This window comes from Perca flavescens, chromosome 17, assembly GCF_004354835.1.
Source record: "Perca flavescens isolate YP-PL-M2 chromosome 17, PFLA_1.0, whole genome shotgun sequence".
NCBI classification, from domain to species: domain Eukaryota; kingdom Metazoa; phylum Chordata; class Actinopteri; order Perciformes; family Percidae; genus Perca; species Perca flavescens.
This window is the reverse complement of record NC_041347.1, coordinates 27,397,217-27,412,707: the sequence shown is the minus strand read 5'-3', so window position 1 is coordinate 27,412,707 and position 15,491 is coordinate 27,397,217. Positions and strand designations below refer to the sequence as shown.

The 15,491-nt window shown below is 42.9% G+C and overlaps 1 protein-coding gene across 6 annotated transcripts in view; it reads right to left on the bottom strand.

The window, feature by feature from the left end:
• The window catches only part of wipf1b (WAS/WASL interacting protein family, member 1b), a 35,121-nt gene that overhangs the window by 1,301 nt on the left and 18,329 nt on the right, over positions 1-15,491 (bottom strand). For 4 of the 6 annotated variants that reach the window (XM_028604035.1, XM_028604032.1, XM_028604034.1 and 1 more), the window contains 8 exons: positions 9,492-9,594; positions 8,505-8,634; positions 7,977-8,138; positions 3,399-4,128; positions 2,105-2,205; positions 1,707-1,931; positions 650-763; positions 1-235 (listed from right to left, as the gene is read on the bottom strand). The exon at positions 1-235 is cut by the window's left edge and continues 1,301 nt beyond it. In XM_028604035.1, the coding sequence (XP_028459836.1) occupies positions 183-235; positions 650-763; positions 1,707-1,931; positions 2,105-2,205; positions 3,399-4,128; positions 7,977-8,138; positions 8,505-8,634; positions 9,492-9,551 (1,575 nt within the window). In that variant the 5' untranslated portion in view covers positions 9,552-9,594 and the 3' untranslated portion in view covers positions 1-182. Of the gene's footprint in view, positions 236-649; positions 764-1,706; positions 1,932-2,104; positions 2,206-3,398; positions 4,129-7,976; positions 8,139-8,504; positions 8,635-9,491; positions 9,595-12,887; positions 12,912-14,412; positions 14,753-15,491 lie in introns of those variants that run through there. The other 2 variants (XM_028604036.1, XM_028604037.1) reach the window with 2 other exon arrangements.

Genomic DNA, 15,491 nt, shown 5'->3' with positions numbered 1-15,491 from the left:
GAGTTTGCATTTCAACTTGGTCAGCCATACTTCAGGTCCATTTTACATTTTGCAGTCCACAGATGAAACCACATGCCGCAGGTAAAAGCACAAAGAGCGCAACCGAGAGAGAGAGAAAGAGAGAGGCAGGCAGGGGAACAGCGAAAGTAGTTCCAGGGGTTGTGTTTGCTGCCATCTCTTCTTCACCTGGGAATAGGAGGAAGAGGGGGAGCTCCTCTTTCCTTTTTACCAGGTCCTGGAAAGAAGCAGAGACACAGAGGAGTTAATATTTTCCTTAGCGTCCCAGAGTAGATTCAATGTTCTTCCACCAGGTGGCACTGTGTCCCAGTCCACCGGGACTGTAGCTGTATTTACCTCGGACAGTACTATTCCATTTGTTTGCCTGTATTAACTAATTTAAAACCTGTATATCATTGTGTAATGGTCAAATTGTGTAACTTCAGCTATAATAATTTTCATGTTTAAACTTTTTTTTTTATATTGTATGGCTAATATTACTGATTGAGAAATCTCAGTGACTGTTGTTTTCTTAGTTCCTGGCAAACAATTTGGTGATATGAGATACAACTTTTGTGTGTGTGTGTGTGTGTGTGTGTGTGTGTGTGTGTGTGTGTGTGTGTGTGTGTGTGTGTGTGTGTGTGTGTCTGACCTCTGCTTTCAGTCTTGCCAATCTTGCTGGGGTAGGTCTTCTGAAAGGGCACATAGGGCTCAGGTGGAGGAAGGTCCAACACTGGATGGAAAGTGAACCGACTCTCCCACTCGTCTGTTAATTGAGAGAAATAAAAGGTCAAAGGGTCTGTCTCCACGGTGGAGACTCCACCACACTAACAAAACTCCCATAATACAAGCACTCAGCACATCACGTTTCTCACATTAAACAGGATTGTTCCGATTTTGACACAATGCAAAGACAGATAACCAACATTATGAGAGCTCAAAGGGTTATTCTAGAAAACAGTGACAGGAGTCAGCAGGTGCAGGGCAATTTGAATAGAACTTAATACAAGAAAGAAAATTAATGTATCAAAATGAGAAGGGTTACAGGATTTCAACCAAAATTACAAACTTGTATTACTGAATTTACAGATTTCAGTCAGTAATTTAAAAGTGTAATACCCGGTACAACAAAAAGTGTTTGTGTCTAAAATGTGTTTAAAAGCACTACAACTTCACAAAATACTGTGACTTCAGGAAATGCGATTAAAACCTGTCAGATTTTTCTGGAGCAGGACTTTTAGGACCCATTGTCACTTCTTGTCCGTACTGCCTTCCAAATCAAACTTACTCTCCGGCTTCAATGGGATAAAAACAACACAAACGGGAGGTGACTGGGTTTCTCTGCCATAGCTGAACACATTGGAACTCATGTTGTAAAAACAACACTGAGGGCAACTGATTTCTCTTCTAGACTGGGACAGAACAGTCTTTGAAAATGACATTCAATCCTTTACAAGGTACAGAGTTTATTATCTTCATACAAAGTTACCACCAGAAACATGTATTTATATATTAGACCCCGGTTTGGTTAAATTACCGGTACAGGGTTTTTCTTTTCTTAAATGTACTTTATATGTACTTTTGCTGCATTCCCCTCCTCCTCCATGTCACTCTCATACAGTATTTAATTTTGTTTAAGGCTTTTTTTGTCCCACAAATGACATTGTGTACTCTTCATTCCGCCACAAATACTATAATATTTTACTCACCCTGTATCTGGTTGTGGTGAGAGTTTTGGAAGCCGTTACCCATGAGTGGTGGAGGAGGAGGGAACCCTCCAATACCTGGCCTGTCTGGAGGGAGGGGAGGTCTACCGCCGGGTCCCCCACGAGGGGGCTCCGGGCCTGGCCGACCAATAGGAGAAGGAGCTGGTGACGACCTCACACTGCCCCCTCCCACATTACGGCCTGAGGGAGGAGGGGGAGGAAGAGGCCCTTTGGAGATAGAAATAAAAATTGACATGTTAGCATTAAAATTACCTTCCATCACGAATCCTGCATTCCCGTACAATATTTAGAGCGACTCCTGATCTGAATGGTAAACGTTTAAAAAAATAAATAAATGCAGCGGTAACCCATAGTTCCATTAATCAATCAAGGCTGTTCACCTGTGCGTGTGGAGGACGGGTTCCTTCCAAGAGATGGCGGCCTCTCGTTTGGTGGAGGTGGGAGAGGTCCTGTCCGACCAGGTGGTGGAGCTGGGCCATTGCTGGCAAGGAGAAACAGAAATTTGTAATATACAATATTTGCGGTAAAAAAAAAAAAAAAAAAAAAAAAAAAGAATATCACTACCGAAATAGCCACTCATTGCACCGTTGCTTCTGAAATGTCATTACAGCTTTGCAGAACAAACTGCTATATTTGAAATCAAATATACAGAATGAAATTTGAGGTGGGACATACCTCACCTGCCTCAACTCCACAATGAGCATCTCCCCCCAAAAAGTAACTTTATTTTACTGGTGTCCAAACAACTTAAGTGTTTTTAAAAAGGGCACTGTTCTTTTTTTAAGAAAAGCTACAAGAAGAAGTTTGCATGTGTGAAATGCAGCAACACATAAGAGCTACTAAATGATTCAGTGTTTCCTTTAGGATTTGTTTTTAGCAGTGGGGGCCAAACACCCCCCACTCCCCCCCACCCCCCATGAAACGGAACTGACACTTCACTGCAACACAAACAAATATATTTATCACCTCTACTCAAACACACAATGAGGCATATTTTCAGTTGTGGTTGAACTGTATTTTATGAGTTACTATTTAGGCTAACTTTGATCTTGACATATAGGCTAAGCAGTCTGTAGCAAATAACAATAAACCCACTATTAATTACCTTATCTTAATGCAGTGAAACTACTTCAGCATGTAAATAATGCACCTAAAGTACAAACGTGAGCAAGGGCGTTGAGCAAATCGCTACTATATCGAATCAACAGCCAGGTGCAATTTAGCTCGCAGGTGAAGAATACAAACAACGAAAATCACCAGTTAATTAAAATTTGCAAGACCAGGCTTAAATGAACTGACAACATAAGTTATACGACTTACAGTTCTCAAGGACGTACACACACACCATCTCAACTGGCTTACAATCCGGACAGCGTCTCTTTTTCCTTTCTCCCTTTTTCTGCCGAGTGAGCACGCTATTCTCCGACATGCACTCTAACAATGCAGCCCTATTTCGGATAGCGTGGGGTGCAGAAATGTTGCCGTGGGGGGCCGCCATGGTCAAATCAACATAGAAGAAACACTGGGATCTATGCAAACTTTGACACAGCCGCCAAAGTAGTTGGCTATCAAGAACATTCAGCATCTGATGCCTGATAGGAAATGCTGTGTACACGCCTGGCTTTAATGCAACTCATCCATTAACGGCAGAAACGAATAAAACTTTACCCGTACCTGTTGAGTGATATGTTCCTTTGGGGCAGACGAGGGGTGCTGTGGTCATCCCCTCCAGCTGGGGTGGGCGGGAGAGGAGGGGGGCCCGGTCGGCCTGGCGGGAGAGGGGGCACGCCCCCACCCGCTGAGGAACGAGGGGCAGGGGAGGAAGAGACAGCGGAGGAAGGCTTGGAGTTGACAGAGGGAGGAGGAGGGGGCACATCGCGGGGCATAGATGGCCGACGACCCCCCAGAGGAGCTGGTGGTGGGGGGGGTCGGTCGTCAGGAAGTGGAGGCCTCCCACCAGGAGTGGGCGGTAAGGAGGGTCGGCCGCTGTTTGGGGGTGGAGGAGCAGGTGCAGAGAATCCTGGTCTTGGCCCAGTTGCGGAGCCTCCTGGTGGGGGAGGGAGAGGTCCGTGCCTCCCTGGTGAAACACTAGGAGGTGGAGGTCCGGAAGCTGGGCTGGGCCTGGGTCCTCCAGGAAGTGACGGCGGAGGCGGGCCCCCACGAAGCTGGAAGCCCTGGTTTGGTCGAGGTGTGTTGGGTACAGGAGGAGGGGGGCCTCCTGGAGTGTCTTGTCTGGATGAGAAACTTGGCCGGCCCTTGGGAAGATCAGGGGCGTTGCTACGGGAAGCAGCAGGGGCCCCTGGGAGTTTAGGGGGGCCAGCGGAGCCCCCACCACCACCGAAGGGGGTTGGCCCACTAGAGCGGACTCCTGGTGGGAACACGGGTCCTCGGCTGGGTCCTGAGTCTGGAGGAGAGAAAAGTTACAAACATTTTAAAAATAAATATTTTAAAGATGTTACTAACTGCGGTGCTTTCTGTGTTGTTCATCATCATTATTGTCCACCCATCCATTAGCTATACCCCATTATCATTAGGGCTGCAACTAATGATTATTTTAATAATCGATTAATCTGTCGATTATTTTTTCGATTAATCGATGAATCGGATAAAAAAAAAAAACATTCATTTACATCAACTCAATTCATACATACTTGTTGTTTTAGTTAATAGTTGTGTAAAGGTAAGTAACCCAAATAGCAGATACAGACAGACAGACAGACAGACACACACACACACACTTATTCATTAAATTATTACCATCATTCTCGTAAGTGCAAGTTAAGTTTGTTTATACACCACACACTATTATACAGTGGTGGGCTGTCAGGGCCATCAGGGCCTGCTCTGCTGGCCCTGTCAAAATCAAAAATATATTTTTTCATAATTAAATTAATGTGTCTAAAAATCAATTACTTTTTCATTACGTTACTGTATTTCCAGAAACAATAGGTTATTTTTTTCTGAGTAGCTGGATTTTCCATGTCATCTAAATGCATCACAGCTCTGTGGACCAGGGACCAGCACTAGTAGCATTGCTAGGCTTTCGTTGAAACTGCCATTTCCCGTTTGATTATAACTTTGACTGACGTGTGTCATCAGCCAATCAAATTTAGATGTGTAGTGACAGAACGCCCCATGGGCCCAGCGTTGTGTCGACGCTAGCCCCCGCTGATGTCATCAACGAAGTTTGAACCTTTTAGCGGGTTGTGAGTGAACCAGGAGTGAACTATGGCCGTTGCCTTCACGCCTCCTAACGATCCTGTTTCCGATCTCCTTCATGTGCCTTTTTCAAGGCGATCGTTTGGACAGAAGAAAGAAATAATTTTAAGAGGAAGACCTACACCTACGCTGGATGGGCTGACCAAGGCTGGCAAAGGTTTTGTGCGGCACTTCACTGAGGGTAACTACGACCGCTATGACTGGCTAACAGCTAGCACCGAGCGGAACAAGCTATTTTGCTGGCCGTGTTTACTTTTTAATACCAGTGAGGGAACATGGAACACCACAGGTTTTAACAGCCTTAATAGCTTCACCAAGGCAGCTATCAAACATCAGGCATCCGAGCGACACCTCACAGCGGTGGTACATTTGAAGACCTTTGGTGAGTCCAGGGTGGATTTGCAACTGGATGAGCAGCGGAGACGAGAGACAAGCCTGCACAATGAGAGAGTGAGAAAAAAAAAAGAATTGTCTTTCAGGGGACATGATGAGGGGAAAGAGTCCCCGAATCGAGGTAATTATTTGGAGCTATTATCTCTGCTATCAGAATAGGATGCTGACTTGCGACACCACCTTGCCACGGCCACCGTTTTTACGGGAACATCTGGGAAAATTGAAAATGATCTCATAAATGCTGTTGCTGAGGTGCTAAATGATGCCATCAAAAAAAGAGATCAACAACACCAAGTTTGTCGCAGTTATGGTGGATGAGACCACAGATTTCAGCAACACTGCACAGCTGTCATTTGTACTTCGGTACGTTACTGACACCGGAGTAAAAGAGAGATTTTTAAAGTTTGAGGATGTCACAGAAAGAAAACGAGTTCATGATCTAGCAGCTTCAGTACTTGAAGTGTTGGGCAGCTACGATTGCAAAACAAAGTTAGTGGCCCAGTGTTATGACGGAGCCGCTGTAATGGCATCGGGACTTAATGGCGTACAGGCGCGCGTAAAAGAAGAAATCCCTCAGGCTCGGTTTGTGCACTGTTACGCACACACATTAAATCTGGTGATGTCTCAGGGAGCATCAAAAATAAAGGACAGCAAGATTTTTTTTGCGAATCTGGGAGGATTGTCTGCATTTTTTTACACGTTCTCCCAAGTGAACAAAACTGCTGGATGAGTTTTGCGAGAGGCGGCTGCCGCGCGTCTCTCAGGTGAGATGGAACTTCAACTCCAGGTTGGTGGGCGCGGTCCACGACAAAAGAGCTGAGCTGGTCGAGCTTTTCCAGCACGTCCTCGATCACGCGGAGGATTTTGACCGTGAAACGGTACATTGTGCATCAGGACACTTGTCACAGTTGAAAAGCTTTGAGTTCTGTTTTTTTTCTCTTTGCTTTTATCGGAATTTTTGACTTTGCTGATGTGCTCTTTGGAATACTGCAAAATAAGAGCTTAGACGTGCAGTAGAGTCTCGCCAGAATTGGGGATTTTTGCCAGAGTCTTGAAGGTGAGCGTGGAAAATTTGATGCCATCTATGAGAGGGCCGAGGAGGCCGCGGGACAGCCGAGCGCAGCTAGAGGCCGAACAGACCCGCACGCGCACTACAGGCAGCGCTAATCGACAGCATCATCACGCAAATCAGGAATCGATTTGAGGATCACAAGCGACTACTGTTTGTTGCATTGCTGGACGCACAGCTGTTTACAAAGTTCAAGCAGACGTTTCCCGAAACAGAGCTGAGGAGCCTGGATGAGAGCTACGGCGCACAGTTTGACCTGGGCAGACTCAGAGCAGAGCTCAAAGTGATGTACAGCATGACTAACTTTCAGGGAAAGAGTCCAAGTGACCTACTGACATTTCTGAGCTTGCAGTCAGCATGCCACAGCTTTATACCCTCACATGCTTGATCGTGACAATACCAGTGTCCACAGCATCAGTTGAGCGATCTTTCTCAGCTCTCAAGCGCATCAAAACATATTCAGGGAATGCAACCGGACAAACACGACTGCCATAGAGAAGGAGCTGCTCATTCCCCTTAAGCAGGACGCGCAACTGCATGAGGAGGTCATTGAACATTTCATTCAGAAAGGATCGGAGGATGGATTTCATTTACAAGTAGCCTAATGGGTGAGTGTTGCTAGAGATAAAGTTATTGCGGTATTTTATTTATATAAATTTGTATTACTGTTGCTTGGGTATAGATGGTGATGCTGTGTTGATGTGCCTAAAACTGTTTTATGCACAGTGGTGTGGTTCTTTTTTTTTTTTTGGGGGTTCGGGGTCGTTACGGAACCAGAAGAGTAGCACCAGAAGAGCTACTGGAGGGACGGTACGTTCCTCACTTCAGAACGGAACAGAAGGAGGATAGTGTAGTGACTTTACCCTGCTGTTGAACTCCCTTCCTCCTCATCAAGGACTCCAACAGGTTTACGTTTTAGGTGCTGACTCATCACCGTGGTGTGCCCGTGCCATGCCGTGTCGCTTTTGCTTATCTTGCAATTAACAAGTTTTTGATTTATTTAGTGTGAAATGCTCCCACACTTTGGATGACTTAGGTCGTACTGATTTCTCTGCCTCCGCCGAGTGTTTCAGAACAACGTTACGGGTCTCTCCGGTCCCTCTCCGTATTTCCTCTACCCCCGCTCTGCTCTTTTTTCTTCTCTTTCGCTCCGCGCTGCCCCGCTCTGCGCTCAACTCAATTTTTTTTTTATCTCCGCGACTAGGTTGCCTAATAGTTGCGCGTCACAACGAATCGATAATTAAATTTGTTGCCAACTTTTTTAGTAATCGAATTTTATCGATTTTATCGATTCGTTGTTGCAGCCCTATCATTGAGGGTCACAAAGGGCGGATGGAGCCATGAACAGCTGACATTGGGCGAGAGGCGGGGTACACCCTGGACAGGTCGCCAGTCAATCCCAGGGTTGACACACAGAGACAGACAACCATTCAAACCTATGGGACAATTTAGAGTCACCAATGAACCTAACCAGTCTTTGGGCTGTGAAAGGAAACTGGAGCACCTGGTGGAAAGCCACGAAGGAACGAGGAGAAAACGCAAACAACATTTTAAAAGGAATTTTTCTTTACCATTTTTACCACTGTTTGCCGCAGATCTCAGTTTTGGCATCCCTCCTGCAAATAGGCCTCCCAAACCAGCAGGAGCCCCGCCACCTCCTCCTCCTCCTCCTCCACCACCACCTCCGCCGCCTCCCCCGCCTCCACCGCCTCCACCGACTCCTCCTTTGGGTTCTAAGGGGATGAACAAAAATGTTGAATTAACTGTTCATTTACAGGATACATTTTCTACATTTAATATATTCTGTTTTGCTGCACATTTGGATAAAGATGTGATTTGGGTATCCTGGCCAGTGGGAGTGCATTAATCATTGCGTCCCACTAGTCCTTTAACCATCCCTCCATGAGTTTTTTTTCCCCACAGTAAACTTAGGACAGTTTCATATTGTCGGTGTCTGGATTTGTACGGTGTCATAGTGACTTATTGTTTTATTTCCCTGCTGTTGTAAGTGTGACCAACCTGGCTACAAACTTAACTTTCCTTTTCGTGGGACAGTAAAGATAGCAGTAATGAGTGTTGTTAAAGAGGCCTTGACTTACTGTCCAGTAAAGGTCCACTGCGGTCATTGGTAACAGCTTTTTTTAATCTGGCGCCTTTAGAGATGTCAGACAACAGAGCGTTCCTTCCATGCTGCTCTGAACGATTTAGATTTGGCTTCTCTGTGTTGGCCTGAAACACAAACACACGTAGACAGTCACTATGACAGCGTAGAGCGGCAGAAAACACCCAGAAATAGGGAAAATATATAATTACTTTTTTTTTTATCTCGGTGTGTTAAATCAATTTAAACTCTAATAGGGTTAGGGATGACAGTGTAGGTAAAACTGTGAATGAAAGACAACAGGAAGAGAGCGGAGAACACTTAAAGTGCTCATATTATGCTCATTTTCAAGTTCATAATTGTATTCAGAGGATATATCAGTTTACATGGTTTAATTATCAAAAAACACCATATTTTTGTTGTACTGCACATTGCTGCAGCTCCTCTTTTCACCCCGTGTGTTGAGCTCTCGGTTTTAGCTACAGAGTGAGGCATCTCACTTCTGTTCCATCATTGTTGGGAGTCGCACACGCGCAGTACCCAGGTAAGGACTACTAGCCAGTCAGAAGCAGAGTATGAGGGAGTGCCACGCTAGCAGCTAGGCGAGCATTATAACGTGTGTTACAAAGTGACGCACGTTCATCACGGAAGTAAAGGCTGGACTACAATAGAGCTGTTTGGAGCAGTTTGTGAACAGTGTTTTCTGTTGGAGATGGTAAGTCCCTTTGGGGTGGACTTTGGGCTTTTTCACTTTGTAAACCTATAACGTGCAGAAAAAAGATATATAACACAATAAAGGAAAGGGAAAAAGCCAAAAAACACAATATGAGCACTTTAAGATCACACAGTCAAAACAGGTAGAGCTATGTTATGAGATAATTTCTCCACAAGGTGTCTCTGCTGAGCAGGGTCAAGAGGACAGCATCCGTCTGGGGGCGGAAAGACGGAAAGACAAACAGACAGACAAACAGCTAGGATGACTTACAACAGCAAAGGTGGGAGGAGGTGGAGGCCCTGGGGGTGGTGGGGGAGGAGGGCCCGGCATCTTCCTCTCTCCACTTTACGCTATCTGCACTGGACGCCGCACCCTGGAGGAAAGATCACACACACACTTAATAAAATAGAGCAATAGAAATTAGAATCTGGTATTGGGAGATGTTTTTGGCAGATGCACTGCTGACTGGGGTCCTTGTTGAGACAGTTTCAGGGTGTCCCCATAAAACCAAAAGTTATCTTTCACCCACAGTACATACAGACAACAAAAATATTCTCAGATGGACATTTCTCATGCAAAACCTGCAGTGGTTCTCGTGCTGTGTAGCGTGCACATTGATTAACACATTTTGTTCACAGGAAGCAGTGGTCATAATTGTTCATTTCACTTCCTTAAATACACGTTGGCTGTTTAAAAAACAAAACCCCCGCAAAGCAGCCGGACCAAACTCTGTTTCTCCCTCCACCCCGAAGCCCTGTGCTGATCAGCCGTCTTTCACAGACGTGAAATGATGTCTCTCTCTTTCTAATGGGCGGGCCAAATTCTCTGGGCGGGCAAAGCAGAGAAAGGGGAGGTAACCTTTTCCCTTATGACGTCATAAAGGGAAGATTCCAGATCGGCCCATCTGAGCTTTCATTTTCTCAAAGGCAGAGCAGAATACCCAGGGCTCAGTTTACGCCTATCGCCATTACTAGCCACTGGGGGACCATAGGCAGGCTAGGGGAACTCATATTAATGTTAAAAAAATATATAATTGATTGTAGTATTAATATACTTGTTGCACTCTGCAAAAATGTTTATGTAAATATACTCTGGACTTATTCAAAGAACTGTTGTGTTGAAGCTCAAAATTCACTTTCAAAATGAAGTGTGGCTTAAAAAATACAACCTGCATATAACAGCCCAACAAATTAACCTATATACAAGATAAACAGTCTGCTAAACCCCATTACCGACTTGAGAAGAGTCAGATACAGCACTTCCCCACTGCAGGGTCTGGTACACAGACCAATACACAAGAATTCAGAGTAGATATTTAGGTAGTTTTCGGTCAACCCCCAAAGGGTTTAGATCGAAAGGCATCAAAGAAACACACACACACACGGTGGAATAGTAACTAGTGTGGAATATTATATCAACGATGCCATGCTTGTTGTTAAAGCCAAATTCATTGACACACACACACACACACACACACACACATACACACACACACACCTCTCTCTAGGGGCCTCTTACTTCCTGTATGCTGCTGACAAACAGGAAGTCGCCATGCGGCTCCAGCACCGCACTCATCCGGCTGCCGGGATGATAATAGCTCTACATCTCAGCTGCGCATCATTTTTACATCGTCCTCCTCTCACTCACTTTCTTTCTCTCAAACGTGAATCGCTCCCCCTCCCCCCCCCTGTTCTCCTTCACACTGCATTTGTTTATCGCCTTTCTCTTCCTTCTTCCTTGTGCTCACTCTCTTCATCCATTTAGTGAATGCATTTTGTAATTTTGTGTACACCGTCTTGACGTTCATCCTTGCTTCCCCTATCAGCCGTCTTTTCTCAGTCTGCCAGTTTCACCTGGTGACCTTTTAGTGTCATCTAACCTCAACTGTTCCTGCAACAACAAACTGACGTTGAAAGAGATTTGATCTCTTTCTTCATTAGATTCTAGTTTCTACTGCTTACAACATGCTGTATTCACCTCTACTGCTATACTACAAAGTGTAGGCTTTGTGTATCAAAACATTAAACATTAGCATTTTTATTGCCAGCATGTTGTCATGCTTTTGATAGCATTTAGTCTTAAAATATAATTCATATATAATATTTTTAGCTGAAATTCTGTATAGTATATATAAATGTGAACTTATGTAGATATCACATGATGCTGCTGCCTCGGTGAAGCTGTTGAGTTGAACAACCTTATCTCCATTACACCAGCGGTGTCCTGCACAGACTAATATGCATTTTTGGTATAGCAATATCGAAACACACTAACCTAATCCTAATACAGAATGTCCCACATACTAATAATTCATTGGCCAGTTAAGGTCTTATTAAAGACAAGCTGTCTACATTCATCGTTAATATGACGTCAATAATTTCCCAAAATGAACCATGATGTAAAAAAGCCACAAAAAATAAGCTTGAACACTGAGTAAGAGCCAATAAACAGGACAAGATGCACACAATGCCTCAGTGTTAGAGCTAAGACATGCTATTTTTCATGGGTTAGGGTTAGGCTATGGACATGTGGGATGTCTGTGTGTGCTAACACTAAAGTAGAATACATAAGAAGCTTGAATAACAATAAGGGGAAGCTGAAGAACATGGAAAATAAGTCTGTGATTCCTACGTTACAGATTTGTAGAGGTCACATTTCAATTGACAGATCAGTGAGGATTGAAACAGTAAGACTGAAGATTAAAGTCTGGCTTCACTCATTTACAAAAATCATGTACAAAATAATGTGCCTAAAGTAATTTAATAATACACAGGCCCTGTAATTAAAACCCTCAGAGTTTATAAATATAATTCAATTAAACATAAGCATACTCTACAGCAGGGGTCGGCATCCTTTTTGATATGAAGTGCCCTTTTCAAAATGTATTGTTTATTAGTGTGCCATGTCAACATTAAGTTTAATTAAGACATCACATCAAAATGTAATATCCAGGGAATCTGTAATTTTATTCCATAGCAACATTTGATAACATTTATTTCTCATAATCAGGAACTTGTAATTATTATTATTGTATATTATTATTATGATTATGGAAACATGGTTTTAGTATGCAGTGTCCTGATTGGTGGAAAATGGGCTGACAAAAATATCACTGTCAAAGAGCCTGAAGCGAAAAGTTTTTGAAAAGCCTAGCTTTAATGATGAATAGACTGATAAGCAGGTCCTGTATGCCTCATTTTCAATGAAATGATGCTGTGGCAAAATAATAATAATAACACAACCAGCATCATTATCAAGAATGAAGAACACGAACATAACGATTGTGTCATTCACGTGCATATTAAGTAGCCACATGTATTTGTTTTGGTCTTATAATGCATCCATATTTACCGCTCCAGCGGAGAGGATGGTTTCTTCAGCCAGCTTAAGTTTATAATAATTTGTCCAAATTTCAAGATTCCCTGCAAACTAAGATAAACGGTTAGACTACAAACCGACAGCTTTTCTTTTAGCGTGTTTTGTAAAAAATTGCTATTTGCAGAGTAGAGCTGTGTTTGCGTAAAACAGCGCGGTGGACAAGAGTGTACTGAGCAGACAGAGCAGATTGAAATATCGCTTTCTACATGTGTATGCCAGTCTACACAGGTGAGTGCATTAATAAGTATTGGCTTTTAACTCAGGAATGTTTTAATGTAGCCTACTTACAGTAACAAGACTAGCGTTAGTTCATCTGCCCCAGCGTTGGCCGTTGGTAATCATCTTTGTATTGTTCCCAGTCAGAGATATGAGTCAATCAAACCACCGTAAATAAGAGGTCGCGCAACTGTGAACGTTGTAATTTGGAATGCGGCTGAGAGAGTGCTTCAGCATTTCAACACATCAATAACTCTCTTGCACACATATTGCCGACACCTGCTCTACAGGAGCCGCCTAGGCCAGAATTGAATACTTCATTTGCACATTCATATATACTGGTACTAAACACTTGCACATATACATACATATATATTTCACTTGCTCATACATATATAATGGTATTAAACATGCACGTACATACAGTACAGGCCAAAGGTTTGGACACACCTTCTCATTCAATGTGTTTCTTTATTTTCATGACTATTTACATTGTAGATTCTCACTGAAGGCATCAAAACTATGAATGAACACATATGGAATTATGTACTTAACAAAAAAGTGTGAAATAACTGAAAACATGTCTTATATTTTAAATTATTCAAAGTAGCCACCCTTTGCTTTTTTTGATAACTCTGCAAACCCTTGGTGTTCTCTCAATGAGCTTCATGAGGTAGTCACCTGAAATGGTTTTCACTTCACAGGTGTGCTTTGTCAGGGTTAATTAGAGGAATTTTTTCCCTTATTAATAAAAGAACAAAGGGTGGCTACTTTAAATAATCTAAAATATAAGACATGTTTTCAGTTATTTCACACGCTCAGGTAAAGCGCTCTCTTTGCTTGCTCATAACTCCTTCTGTGATCAATCCATTGCAACAGCTGTGGAAAACAATAGTCGAGTATCAAAAACTGCCAGATGTAAAGTGCTGAGATGAAGTTGGGAAAAATAAGTATGTTTGTCACAAAAGTTAAGTAAGCAATAAGTAAGTCCCTAGGTCAGTAAATTGACGTTTGGTTTTGGACTGGACTTGAACCCTGACCTCATGAGTGAAAGTCCTGTGTTTAAGCACTCCATCATCCTCCCCCAACCACTGACCTCATGCACATACATACATACATACATACATACATATGTACACATACATACATACTCACACATCTTATGCAAGTAAGTAAAGTACATATGTATGCGCAAGTGAAGTATTGATGTACAGTATGTGCAAGTAAAGTATCCATGTATGTGCAAGTGAAGTATTCAATTTTGGCCTAGGAGGCTTCTCATAATACAGTATAATGATGAATTTCTCAGGATACATGCCGGAGCTTTGAATGGTTTGATTCCTACTCAACAGGCATCAAACCATTCATATACTAATCTTAAATTCAAGTTAGTCCAAACATCACAATTTTATGTATAAAGCAGAGAAAAGTAGCCAGTTATTGTCATTTGTCAATCAGCAAGTATTACTCTTGTAACAACAATCACTAAGCCACAATCTGTCAATATTTTTTAAGTCATATTTTTTAAGTCATATTTCAGTTAAGGAAAATGAAACCAACCTTGTTCGGGGTGAGGTTTATTTAAGATAAACATTACCTGAACAGGAAAACGTCACTCACAATAGAGAAGTTCTCCACAAAAGCTTGCTGTTGTAGCCGCGCCAGCAGATTTTAAGATTTAAAGCCAAATGCACATGTGCATGTTTCCACTGTGCTGACAACTACAGAAATTTCTATTTGGCCTCCTCCACGACTGAACCCTCTGTGGCAAGAACTTTTATCTCCATCACAATATACCGAGGGTACTCCATTGCATTTTAAAATATACTGACTATACTGAAAATATAATCTTAAAAGGGTAGTCGGATCGTCATGAGGGCTGAGACTGAAAACTGTCAAGTCTTCCCTTCGTCTATGAGGAAGTTTGCTTAAATATAACAGAGTTACTTTCACAGTTTTGATCAGGATATGGAGAGCAGCACATCGACTCATTTCCTGCAGCAGTAATGAAATGACACTGACAAAAACCCCTCCTAACTGACAGTTGTCACCCTCGGAAACAACATTTGTACAATGTTCTTCAAAATAAAAACCAAATGTAATGACTAAAAAAACTGCAAACTGAGTCCATGACTGTCAGTTGGTGCCAAATTTGCTGATGATACTAAAAAGGAGCTTGGAGTGAATGCAGAAAGGAATAAACCTCCGCCAAAGAAACAGGCCTGTGTTGAAATTTAAAATGCACAACACAACCTCTCTCCCTCTCTCTCTCTCTCTCAATTTTTCAATTTCAAATTGTTTTATTGGCATGTCAAAAAAATACATCTGTGTTGCCAAAGCATAAGAACAAACACACATATAAACAACAACAAGGAGTAAATACATCAGATTTAATAATGTGTGAAGTGAACAGGATAATTATCTCTCTCTCTCTCTCTCTCTCTCTCTCTCAGCCTAATAGTAGCTGAGCATTCACAATGACCCCTTTGACAGACAAAGAGTTAGAGGGGGAGAAAGAGAAGGCAATATGAGGGTGTGGATCCTTTGAAGAGGCCGTCCACACACACACACACACACACACACACACACACACACACACACACACACACACACACACACACACACACACACACACACACACACACACACACACACACACACACACACACACACACA